This window comes from Microcebus murinus, chromosome 5 (assembly GCF_040939455.1).
Source record: "Microcebus murinus isolate Inina chromosome 5, M.murinus_Inina_mat1.0, whole genome shotgun sequence".
NCBI classification, from domain to species: Eukaryota; Metazoa; Chordata; class Mammalia; order Primates; family Cheirogaleidae; genus Microcebus; species Microcebus murinus.
This window is the reverse complement of record NC_134108.1, coordinates 9,615,412-9,627,822: the sequence shown is the minus strand read 5'-3', so window position 1 is coordinate 9,627,822 and position 12,411 is coordinate 9,615,412. Positions and strand designations below refer to the sequence as shown.

General features: G+C 39.0%; 1 protein-coding gene across 9 annotated transcripts in view; it reads left to right on the top strand.

The window, feature by feature from the left end:
• Positions 1 to 12,411, top strand: part of ARID1B (AT-rich interaction domain 1B) — a 400,901-nt gene that overhangs the window by 307,841 nt on the left and 80,649 nt on the right. For all 9 annotated transcript variants that reach the window (XM_076002847.1, XM_076002846.1, XM_076002845.1 and 6 more), the window contains one exon: positions 3,587 to 3,676. In XM_076002847.1, the coding sequence (XP_075858962.1) occupies positions 3,587 to 3,676 (90 nt within the window). The remainder of the gene's footprint in view (positions 1 to 3,586; positions 3,677 to 12,411) is intronic.

The following is a 12,411-nucleotide window of genomic DNA, read 5'->3' as shown; positions in this document are numbered from 1 at the left end:
GATCTGTATTCAAAACTGTCAAGGTCATAAAATATAAGGAAAAACTATAGGACTCATACAGTGGAGGAAACTAAGGAGAAATAACGAAATACAATGTGGGATGAACCCAGAAAAAAGACAGGAAGTTGGAAAAATTAGTGGAATTCAAACAAGATCTTCAGTTAAGTTTCTCTTCTAGGGAAGTATATTATGGTTATATAAGATGTTAACATTATGGGAAGTGGGCTAAGGGACGTAAGGAAACTCTATTATACCTTTTTTCTAAGTCTAAAAAGGTTTTTTAAAAATTGTATAGATTTAGGCTGAGAATTTTAAGTCAGCAAAAGTAGGAATTCAGGTAACTTACATTTCATTTTAGTTTATTACACCAAAACTTTACACGTTATTGTGTACATCGTCATTGGAGAATGCATAAGTGTAAAATGGTGGAATTTGCAATACAGCGTTTTCCAGTTGTGTTTTCCATTCCAGTATTTTTTCCATTGTGCTTACGTCATTATAGACACAAAGGAAGAACATGGGCCTTCTTTAAAAACTTTTACTGTTAAAGTGCTCTCATAAAGTTGGTTTGTTCACTGTACATAGCAGTATTCTTTTTAAAAATTATTACCAAACTTTATTTGAAAAGTTTTACTTATGACTAACATATGTCATGTAGTCCATGGTGTTGAAGGTGTTTACGTAATTCGGTTGGTTCAAAGGGCTCTGAATTTCCTTCTTTACGTAGACAGCAGACACTCACGAACGAGTCTTCTGTGCTGCATTTCTCAGCTGCGTGTTCTGAGTCATCATGTGCTATGCCTGTACTTATGGAGAATGAAGTTATCTCTTAGTAACCGTAGTCACTGTAGTTACTAAATCAGAGTAACTATGACTTAGTAGTTATGAAACTATAGATAGAAAGAGAATAAAAGAAAATGAAGAATTTAAAATGGTCTGGCCAAATCTGTCTTTATCATGGAAGAGCTCTAGTTTGTTTCTTTAACAGGATAAATTTAATACATGGGTTTTCCTCATTGCTTTAAATGGGCATCTGTCTTAGAATTGCACCAGACAGCCAGTCGTGCTGCTGGGCTGTGGCAGTATTTTATGAATCGTGGGATGGGTTTCTTACAGCCTTTTTTATTTTTACTTGAAATATTGTATATAAGAGCAGTGCCTCAGGCATGCACAGTCTAAGCCACGGTGCCCTGTGTTAACATAAAATTACTGTTTGTTTTTACTGTCATGAGTCTATGAATCCAGTCTGTCATACAGAAGTGATCATTATAATGTAAGCACTTACTGTCTTACTGCAGCTGATTCCCCAGTGACATTTTTAAAAGTCTGTATTTGGCTGCAGAGTGCTTTAAATTTCTAAATGGACTGTAGATTGGAGGCCTGAGGGTATTTCATAGGGAGCCCATAACCCTGCAGTGAGCACACAGCAACTTTTGTAGATCTGTAGCCAAGCTGGTGATCAGTATTTACCCTCGAAATTATTTTGGTCCAGAATATTAAGTGTTTTTTACTTTACATTTAAGTATTTGGTATTAATATTAATTTACTACAAATGTCTAAAAACTACATGAGTGGTTAAACAAAGTCTGTGCTGTTTGTCCAGGTCTTTTAGCCCACTGGTTATGGCTCTCATGTAAAAGCGGCTCCTAGTGGTTTCACAGCACATATTTCTTAGTGTCTATAAACCCGTGTGTTTGCTTTTCACTCTATCTGAAAATGAGAGTGGCAGTTGAGCACTCAGGAACACTTGGAAATACATAGGTAAGTTTTTCATTCTTCTATAAAAAACGCCTAAACTCCTGAAAACAATTTGAGATTTATTTTTTAGTACTAGTTTAAGAACTATTTATACCTGTTATCTAAACTGATAATCATACTCTGCCTCTTTGGCTGTTGCAGATACACCCATTGTTAAAGTTATAGGGAATGACAGTCCTGGGAGACTCCCACACTGTGCCTCCCTGGTCTGCCTGGCCATGTGGCACACAGAGGCCATCGCAGAGAAACCCAAGAGAGTGGTTTTGCATCGTAAACACCAGGCTTTGTGTTGTGTGTGTCACGACCTTCATGTGGATAAAGTGGTGGGATCTTCAGGATGTAATTTCTTTCTCTACTCAATTGTGATTTTTTTTTTTTACTTGAAACAGGGTCTTGCTCTGTTGCTCAGATTGGAGTGCAGTGGTGTGATCATAGCTCACTGTAACCTCAAACTCCTGGGCTCAAACGACCCTCCCACTTCAGCCTCCCAAAGTGCTAGGATTATAGGCATGTACCAGTAGGCCAGCTCAGTTGTGATTCTTTTTATTTTTTATTTTTTTACTTTTCAGATTTTATTTCATTATAGGATATATTTCGTTGTGATTTTTAGCAATATACATAACTATGGAAGAGTAGGCCCTGTGGGGCAAAGCAGTTAGCTTGATCTAACATGATCACATGACTGCCATACCAAAGCACCCAGGAGTTTTCTTTGTGTGTGTGTGTGTGTGTGTGTGTGTGTGTGTGTGTGTGTGTGTGTGTATGTGTGTGTGTATTTGTCCTTTCAGTTTATTGAAGGAAAGGGGGAGGATAGAAGGTAAAACTATGTGGTCCTCATGTCATGAGAGTTAGTGCCTTGAGGATTGTGCTATATTCAACTGCCTTTTTAATTCCATTATATTTTTACTCTTAGACATGCATCTAAACCTCTGAGCCAGAAAATGAGTTGAGATTGTCAACTGCCTCTAATGATTTTTAGATTTCAAAATCCTGTCTCCTGCCTTCACATGACTCATTATCTTTTATCAATAAAGTTGTCTCTTTTCATTTAAATTATATCTCAGATTATGATTTATTAAATATATGTTATACTGAGGAAGAGATTGAAGGTGTAAAAGACATGATTCCTGTCTCAAGAAGCTAACATACCTCAAAAAACTGAACAAACATTAAATAAGTGGAAATTAAATAAATGATTATTGCTATACTTGTGATAAAAATCAAAAGAGATACAGAATAATATTCACTTTAGTGAATACAGTTTGTAGTACTATATATTTTATGTTTCTTAATAGAGGTCTTCTAGGTTTATGCAAAATTTGATTGACTAATTGGGAAGATGTTTTTAAGATAGCTATTGCTATTGAGTAATTGTTGGCCAGTCTGTATGCCTGCCCACCTGGAAACTAGTTCAGATTCAGGAGGATGAGTTTGGCTTAACAATCTTGGACTTTGTAAATGGGTGGAAGAAGAAGCAGAGTTAAGAGATTTCAGCTACATGTTGATTCATCTTTGAGTTTGGGAACTGAACTTTTCAGCAAGTCTTTTGCTAAATGTGTTTATTCATGTTTCCTCTTTGTTTTACAGAAAAAAAAGATGAAATATTACACTCTTTGAGCTCTGGCTTTTTCTGTATGAGACCATGCCTTTTGTGAAATAAAAATTAACCCTTTACACTCGATCGCTTTTTTCTCATCTTCCTCTTGACATTATCCACACTCGACATCCGAGTGCAAAGGGTTAAATGTAGCTGTGTCTTGGTTTTGCATGATTGCAGTATTAATGCAAAAGGTTCCCTCCTTCCCACTCTTCCTTTTGTGTTTTACAGGCAGTCAGATGCCACCTCAGCCACCTGGGGGCCAGTCAGAGTCCAGCTCCCATCCTGCCTTGAGCCAGTCACCAATGCCACAGGAGAGAGGTCAGTCTGCAGTTCATGTCTCAACTGCTATGCTTTGAGTATACAAGTGTTTGTGAGTTTGCTTACCTGTGCATCTCCTTTCAAATAATTGTTTTTAAAAGGACATTGTGTTTCCTTATCAGATGAAAGAAATAAACAAGAACCCTAGCAACAAACATGGAGAGGAGGGAGAATGCTTTCTTGCAGATTGGGTGAAGTTTTATCAAAGTGCAATTCAAGGCCCAAAGAATATAAATGTCCACATAGCACCATGAAGCATAGTTTATATATGGCTATAGTCTGATACCTGATCTGTGTAAAACTATGAAAGATTCCATTTGGATATTAGTGCCAATGAAATAAAATGTTAAGAGCTTGTGTTGGGGGGGGGGGTGAGTGTGTGTATATGTTTAGCTAGTTTGACCAATTGCTTGTTCCATAATATTTACTGGTAATATTTTAAACCCAGAGCAAGATCTTGTATTATGAAATTGTAAAATCTTAGAACCAGAGCAGGCCTGAATGATTGTGTAGTCCAGTCCCCTCCAGAAACCAAGAACCACAGAAGTTACGTGCAAAATCCTCGTTCTCAGGAGCTCACTAATGCCAGAGTCAGAAAGTAGTACATGGACTTTTACTGAAGCCTCTGAACAGAACTTGTCCCCCAGCTGCCAGCTCTGCCCTTTGGTCCGTTCTACATGCTGTCCCTGCAGTACCCTTGCTGTTGCCCTGGCAAAGACCTTAGGCGTTTAGTTCTTCCCTGTCCTCTTTCTCCCCCGCCAATACTAAAGCTGCTCTTGGTGGTTGTGGTGGAGGTGATTTTAACCAAGATTGGCATATTGCAAGGTGGCGAGCCCGCCTCTTGCCCAACTGGCGCTGTGTCAGTCCCTTCCCCTACTGGGGGTCAGGTTCACCTACTGCACCCCACAGCACAGCAGGTGTCACTCTGCTTCTCTCCCCTCCTCTCTCGGCCCAGCCTGGAAGCTGGTATTTACAGGGTTCCTGATCCCTAGTGTTTATAACTATTTCTGTATAAGTTGCAGAGATGATGATTCGCTGCTAGTCAGAATTATGAGATTTAAGTTATTTTATGTGTTAAAAACTCAGAGTATGTTATTCTGAAAGCAGTGCCAGTGACAGTGGATGAGTCCTATTGATACAGCTTGTAGATAAAAAGTGATTGTTTTCTTTTCTAATACCTTTATGTATTTAACTTATTAATTATAGTTTGAGGTATAGTTAATAGTTTAATTCCTTTATTTAGATAATATACTATGTTTTAATAATGGTTTTCAAGCTTCAGGCTATATGAGAACCACCTGAGGGGTTGCTGGGCCTCGCCCCAGATTTCTGATTTAGAAGATGTGGAGTGGGACACTTAGGAGTTCCTAAGTATTACGAGTGCTAATGGCCTAGGACCACACTTTGAGAACCTTATAACAGTAGGTTGATATGTTTTAATAACTGTGTGAATGTGTGCATTTGTGTCTCTAAACTCTCCACTGTGACCTGCTATAAATTGCCATTTCATCTCCTATTGCTTGTTCCGTGTTAACTCGTCTTTGGCTCTGGTCATTTTGAAGATATCATAGAATCCCATAAAGAGGATACTGGCACCAAATAGGCAGGAGTTCTCACTGCAGTCCTTTTGTTCGCTGTGGTTGTGCCTGTGTTGTATTGCTCGGTCAAAAAGGAAAAGAAATTGTCTTGCACTGGGTGCCTACTCGGGGCATGCCCAGCACTAAGACGAAGCTGTTTGTTATTTCATTTAATCCTCACCATAACCCTGTAACATCAGTCCCACTGGTACAATCCCAATTTTGCAAGTGTGAAAAGGTAAGAGGTCCCTTATTTGGAAGTCCTACAGTTTTAACCTTTATTACCATGAAGAAAAAAAAAGAGAAGCCCCCTCAGATCTTCTAACAATATCTCCCTACCCCCTTCCACTTGAGAAATGTTTACAAAATTTGGAAATGTAGAAAAACAAATGTGAAGGGCAGGAAGACAGTGAGGACACTTAATTAAATTAAACTTTTAACTTAAACTAATAGACTTTCAGGGCAAAATCTAGGTTTTTTCCACAGGTGTCACTGTATGGAAACTACCATGTCAATATGTTTGTTATTTTTTTCCTCCGGTTGCCTTTGTTATATGTAGTGTAGTTCTGGTAACTGATTCTGGATATATAACAATCTGGGTGGTTATAATAACCATTTCCTTCAAATAATAAATATAAATTTTATAAGTTGCTAAATCTGAATTGGTTTTTATGAATGTGTTCTCTAAAGCTTCTCTGAAAGACTGTGCTAGAGACAATCGTATGTGCATTGCCTTTTGTGTTTGTTGTTGGTTAGGCAACCCCCTGGAACGGAAAACTTATTTTAAAATGACTTGTATATTAGGTGATGCTTTTCCATACATGAGTTAAATTTCTTCTAAATCTAGGTAGCAAGGATCAAAAGAAAAGGGCTTTATTTGTTTGTTAAAATTGAGGAAGAAATATTAGCTTCTAATAACATTTGACCAAATGATCGAACAACATTTGATCAGGTGTTTAAATACCAAATGACAGCCACTTTAATGCTTTGGCACAATAATAAAAATATTTGTTTGTTTTACCATCATTTGGTTTGTACCAACAGTGTAACCAGTATAAAGTAGATCTGAGAAAACTCTTGTTAGAAAATTACCCATAGTTGATTACCACATGTTGAAAAGTAATTTAACTTCATTGATACTCTTACAATTGATGTATGTCCCTCTTATTTAGTAAAGTGCTGAAAGAAAAAGGAAAAAAATACATCGATGACTTAGTATCTTTTTTTTTTTTTGAGACAGAGTCTCGCTTTGTTGTCCAGGCTAGAGTGAGTGCCATGGCATCAGCCTAGCTCACAGCAACCTCAAACTCCTGGGCTCGAGCGATCCTTCTGCCTCAGCCTCCCGAGTAGCTGGGACTACAGGCATGCACCACCATGCCCGGCTAATTTTATATATATATATCAGTTGGCCAATTAATTTCTTTCTATTTATAGTAGAGACGGGGTCTCGCTCTTGCTCAGGCTGGTTTCGAACTCCTGACCTTGAGCAATCCGCCCGCCTCGGCCTCCCAAGAGCTAGGATTACAGGCGTGAGCCACAGCGCCCGGCCGAGTATCTTTTTTTAAATAATGTATTTCTCAGAAACCACAGAACTTGATAGACAGGGTAAGAACATTATTTCTCTAATGCTGAGTGCTAGAGTAACCAAGTCGAACAGTTCTTTTTACAATTATTTTGTTTGAATAAAAAAGAGTAAGATAGTAAGGTTCTGTAGTATACACATTTACTTTAATGTATCCACAGAGGATAATATTGTCTTTAATGGCAAAGACTCTAGACACACACTTGCGCAGAGACAAGATGGTGCAGCCTACTTGTTTACTGTTTTCAGAGTCCTGCCACGAAGTCTTCCTGGGCACTGTGGTGCTGACAATACTGCCCTGTAGCCCAAGTCCCTCCAGGGTCAGGCGGCCAAACTCTTGCTCTGCCATCATTCTTCCTCCTCAGTCTGCTTGTCCCCTTTAGGAGCAGCATACGTGATAAACCATGTGCTGTGTTTAAGAGCATCTTACAGACCTCGGGCTGTCCTAGGGCCTGACCCACCCTCTGGGTATCTGGAGTCAGACACACTGAGCAGGAGATCTCCTGGTCCCTGCGGCCCCCAGGTTCAATGACCTTTTCATCTGTAGCATTGAGTTTTGTCAAAGGACATCAGTCACAAATCCATTTTCTCACATTGTACATAGATGAAAAGAACTGAATTTCTATAGTTTTACATTTTCTGTCTATAAGAAGTATTTGTGCAAATAAATGTGGATATGGCATCGTAGGTTACGAAAAGAAAGGAAAACACTTCAGATATTTATTGGACTTTTTATTCTCATGTGTTGGCTTGCCTCCTCTACATTTTCATCTGTTTTCCAATATAAAACTTGATTTAGTACTGTGCTGCTGAACGTCTTTCTAACTAAATAAAGAAAATTAGTTCAAATTCTGTGGTCTTAACTTCTTCATTACAGATATAAATTTAAAAGAAAAAAGGTCAGAATTTCAGTCTAGTATTTTATAGTAACATATTTGCCATTGGTTTTTATATTAAACCAAATCTCTCTGTGTACCTCATCTAAAAACATACAGAATTGCTGTTAAATTACCGCACCAAAAAAATCAAGTAGTGTAAATTAGGCTACCAAAGGCATTGGAAGAACAGTTAAGATAACCCTATAATATTGAGATAAATTGTATAAGACAATTGTAGCTAACAAGTTTAGAATAGTCTTATATATCTTAAAATTCAAAAAGAGCAATAGGAAATGTCTTATTAATACATTGCTCTTTTTTTCAAGAGGGCTTGGAGGGAATATGGAATAGTCGTCTGAGTAGATAAATAAGTGTAATAATTATTAACATTAAAGTGATCTCATTTTTAACCCCTACAATCCGTTATACTTAATGAAACTAGCAAATGCCCTTTAGTTTATTGGATTAGCAATTAGTTGAAAACATTGAAGGAAGGCTTATTTATTTGGACAGGTGTAGAGAGGTCAGAATTAATTTTTCCAAAACCTTTTAATTGAATTCCCTTTTAATTTTCACAGTGGTGTCTAGTTAAATATTCATGTTAATGCTGGTGGTTTTCTGAAGGTCTGAACTAGATCTGGATTCTCAAAATCAACATAGGTTATTTAACCCTTTTCATCTAGTGAGCCAACAGGGACTTCCTTAGTGTAATCTCATAGTATTTGAATAATTAGAAGTTAGTAATGAGGATTTAATTAGTCCTTGAGATATGCTGAAACAGAACCCCTAAGAACTTTCCCTCTCGGACACGGATTGCACACAGAATTGATACTGCTGCAGGACTGTGATGTGCTAGCAAATGTATTCTGTTGCTGGAGGCGGTTCTTTGGCACCATTCTGTGACCGTGAGATCTGTACAGAAGGCATCCTGGATGCAATCTCCCAGAATGACTGAATAGCAAACCCCCAGCCTTCATTTTTTCCACCTTCTGACCTACACGAGGACCTTTTCTTCCTTTCCACAGTCTAGAAAGAGGATTTGCAGTCATAGTGTAGTGTGCAGGCTACTGTACCTGGTTGAGAACTGGCTTTTCTCTATCGATGGTACCAAATGATGAGCTAGCGTGAGGTCGTGAATTTCCTCTATAGTTGCAGGACAAGGAGAAAATAGATAACAATGTTTTGCATTTTTATAAGTCCTAGGGTATTTTGTCCAACCAAACACAGGATTCTTGACAACTGTTTGTCAACAGAGTCACAAAAAATCTCATCTTTGGAGTCTGATCTTCACAGAGTGATATTAATCAGTAAGTGCATTTTTATAAATATAAATAGAGCTGTTACCCAGCAAGAGTATGTAGCAGATGGGGTGTGATTAGGCATTTAGATGTTCTTTTTGTGTGCTGCCATGAAAAGGTGAATCAGAATTTGTATACTTCAGAAGTCTGAGGTTTCAAACTTACATATTTAGACCAACTAAATAGTCTTTATTATTGAATATTTCCTTATCGAATACGTCTTCATTATTCTAGTTTTTTTCTGATATTAACCTCAAATGTTAACTGCTTTGATATAATTTTATTACCACTGATTAATGGTGTGTTTTAGCTTCTTTTCAAAGTCTAGATAGAATTCCCCATCAAATTTCTAGTCACATGCTATTTGCTTAGGGCAAATCTTTTTGCTTGGAGCAAATCTTTCTCTTACTTTTTAATGCCATGGGGGAAAATGAGACCTCCTAGAATAAATTTAGTGTCTCCTAGAAGTCAGACTGAGCTTCCTGTGGGCCAGCACTGATCCTCACTGTCCATCCTCCACGTCGCATCCCTGCGTCTACAGCAGCGTCTGGCGTGTCACAGGTGCTTAGCACTGAGCTGGACTACTGAAAATCATCCGCTTTCACGCCCGTTCAAGGATTTCAAGTCTTTTCAAAGCTCAGAACAACCAAAGAATAAAATATTTCTTGTTCTTAAATTAAGAAAGTTTACAACTTTACCAATACTACAGGTCATTTGCTGTAGCATAGCATATTTCTCTCTTAATTGACTGGGGCGTATTTCTCTCTTAATTGAGCATTTTGATCTTGTAGCAGGTTAAAGCTACTGCTTTTGCCCCCATTCTTCCCAGACATATTTCTGTGACTGCACGACTATGCGGTGGCAGCATCAATCTGAGCTGGAGCCCTTGCAGCCAGAGCCTGACACCAAATGCATTGTCCAGGAGCCCCTCCTCCACCCCTGCTCCTTATAACCAGGGACATTCAGATAGAAATAAGTAAAAATTAAAAAAATTTTAATGCTACCAGCTGGTTTCATAGTGATATTCATACCAAAAGTTGGTTTTGAAATTTAAAAATTACTTTTCAATACCTTAATTGACCTAACTCCTGAACTGCCAAGAACAGATTATTAAGTCAATACTAAAATAAAGGAGACTCCCAAGGTAATTGCTAAGGAGTTAGAAGTGGGGCTTAACATTTTTTTCTGTTTTTGCAAACTACAGAAACCATTTTATTTCTCTTTCTATTGGATTCTCAGTTTTAAGTGTGAGTGTAACAATAAATCTGCAGCTGCTGAGATGTTTCACAGAATAGACTGGTTGTCAGAAAAGGTTCTCCTAATCTACCTTTCCTAGTTCCAAAGAGAAAGTCTGTCACTTCCTAACAGATGCTGTGCAAGTACGGTAGATCAGTGTGGCAAGGCCTGGAGGACGGTCCACCCCACCCCAGATGCAGTTAATTTAGCATCTGCTCCTAATAGAGGATCCCTTTTTTATGATCTGTGAAAGATGAAAATAAACTCAAATGGGAAGTTTTATACAAAATAGAATTTCTGCACTTCACTCTAGAAAGCTGTTTCTAATTTATTCAGCCTCAGAACTCTGCCTCTGGGGAAGCTAGTCAGTAGTGAAGGGAATAATAGTATAGGACTTAGGTTAGATTTAACATTAAGTTTCCTCTTAAGTCTACTGTCCACAAATATGGTCATCAAAAAGCTGGGTAGACAGTTATCACACACAGTAAGATTCCATTTATATTCATTAAGGAATCATCAGTCTAACTTCTAGAATATTTTAAAAGAAGCATAGTTTTGTCACTCTTGTTATTATACAGTATTTTTTTGAATTGCCAGTTAAAGCATGCTTTTAATAATTAACATTCATTTATAATTGGCTCATTATTCTTCAGTGAAAGTATTTGAGAACATCTGGATCTTAGGTAAATTTCACATGGTGTATTGCACACACTGATTTATAACATGTTTTTCTCCTGTTCTTTTTGAATTCCCTACCTTGGTGAAAGAGCAGTGTCTGTCCTTTTTCCCAAGTCAGAAAACTGTAAGCCGTCCTTAGTGCCTTTTTCTCCCGCATCTGCCCCAAACTAATTAGTCACCGTGTTCTTCTGACTCTTCCCCCAAGGTCGTTTCCATATGTCCCCTTTTCTTGGTACCTACTGTCACTACCTGAGTCCAGGCCACCTAGGTAACTTCAGCAACCTCCCCGCTGTTCTTGTCCCCAGCAGTGAGCCCTTCCAGTCCATTTTCCATGCTGCACCCGGAGTGATCTTCCCAGGCTGGTGAGGTTGTATCATTCCCCTCCTAGGTGCCTTCAGTAGCTTGTCCTTGCCTGGTTATGAGGCCTCTCCTTACCCAGCCCCGCCTGCCCCCTCTGGTCTCACTCTTCTATCTCACAGTCTCCTGCCACACTAAATGTCCTTTGGGAATCTTTACATAAACTTCAAACTTTTCTTGCCAACTGGAACACTTTTGCCACCCACCTATGTCAGCTGCACCCCACTGGGGTCTTCTTGCCTGCCTTTTACCAACCCTTCAGGTCCTCATCCTGGTGCCTGGTGAAGTCAGTGCTTGCTGGATGAACAGATGAATGAAGCATAACCTGTCACAGTGCTGCCCCTTATAGGTTAAGTGGCATCTGAATGCAGCCCAGCAGTGTACAGTATTCAGGGCCATTAACAGCTGGGATTGCAGCTAACAGTTGAACTGTCTCTGGGACAGAGCTGTGTGAGTGTGAGGACCATGGCCTTGCAGTTTCAAAACTCCAGCGCCCCATATTTTACCTACTGTTTCTCACTTCAGGGACTTTGAAATCAGAAAATCTGGGTTTAGGTGCAAGCTTTACCACCAACTAGTTTTGTGACCTTGGACAATTCATTAATTCTCTATATCCTCATATGTAAAAATGAGGATTAGTGTCCCGTAGATTTATTGCACAATCAAATGAGATTTTGTATCTGAAGTTAAAAATTGCAGAGTGCTATGAAAATAGTAATCATAAGCATGGGGTACAGACACATCAGGTGGGACCTGGATTAAAAGCCTTGAAAAGTAGTTTCATTGCTTCTTCCAGCACATAGTGACATACATACATTGTCTTTGCCCTCAGCACTGAAGCTGACTTTTGTAGCTTAAACTTAAAAGGTTTGTGTCAGGAAAGACTGGCTGTTCTGTCCCCATCTACCATCTGCGTATCAGCTGATCCCTCCCCAGTCTCACTTACCCAGTGATAGATGATGTCAGTAGCTGAGCGGGTTTTGTGGGGGTGGGTAGGGACGGCTTAGATGTTATTGTGCGCGCCTCCATGTTTAGGGCGCTGCAGTAGCAGGGAGAGAAGAGGGAGCGATTCTGCCAGTTAACCTAATAGCACAGCTGGTGGAACACGGGGGGCCTGGGCTAAAGCCTT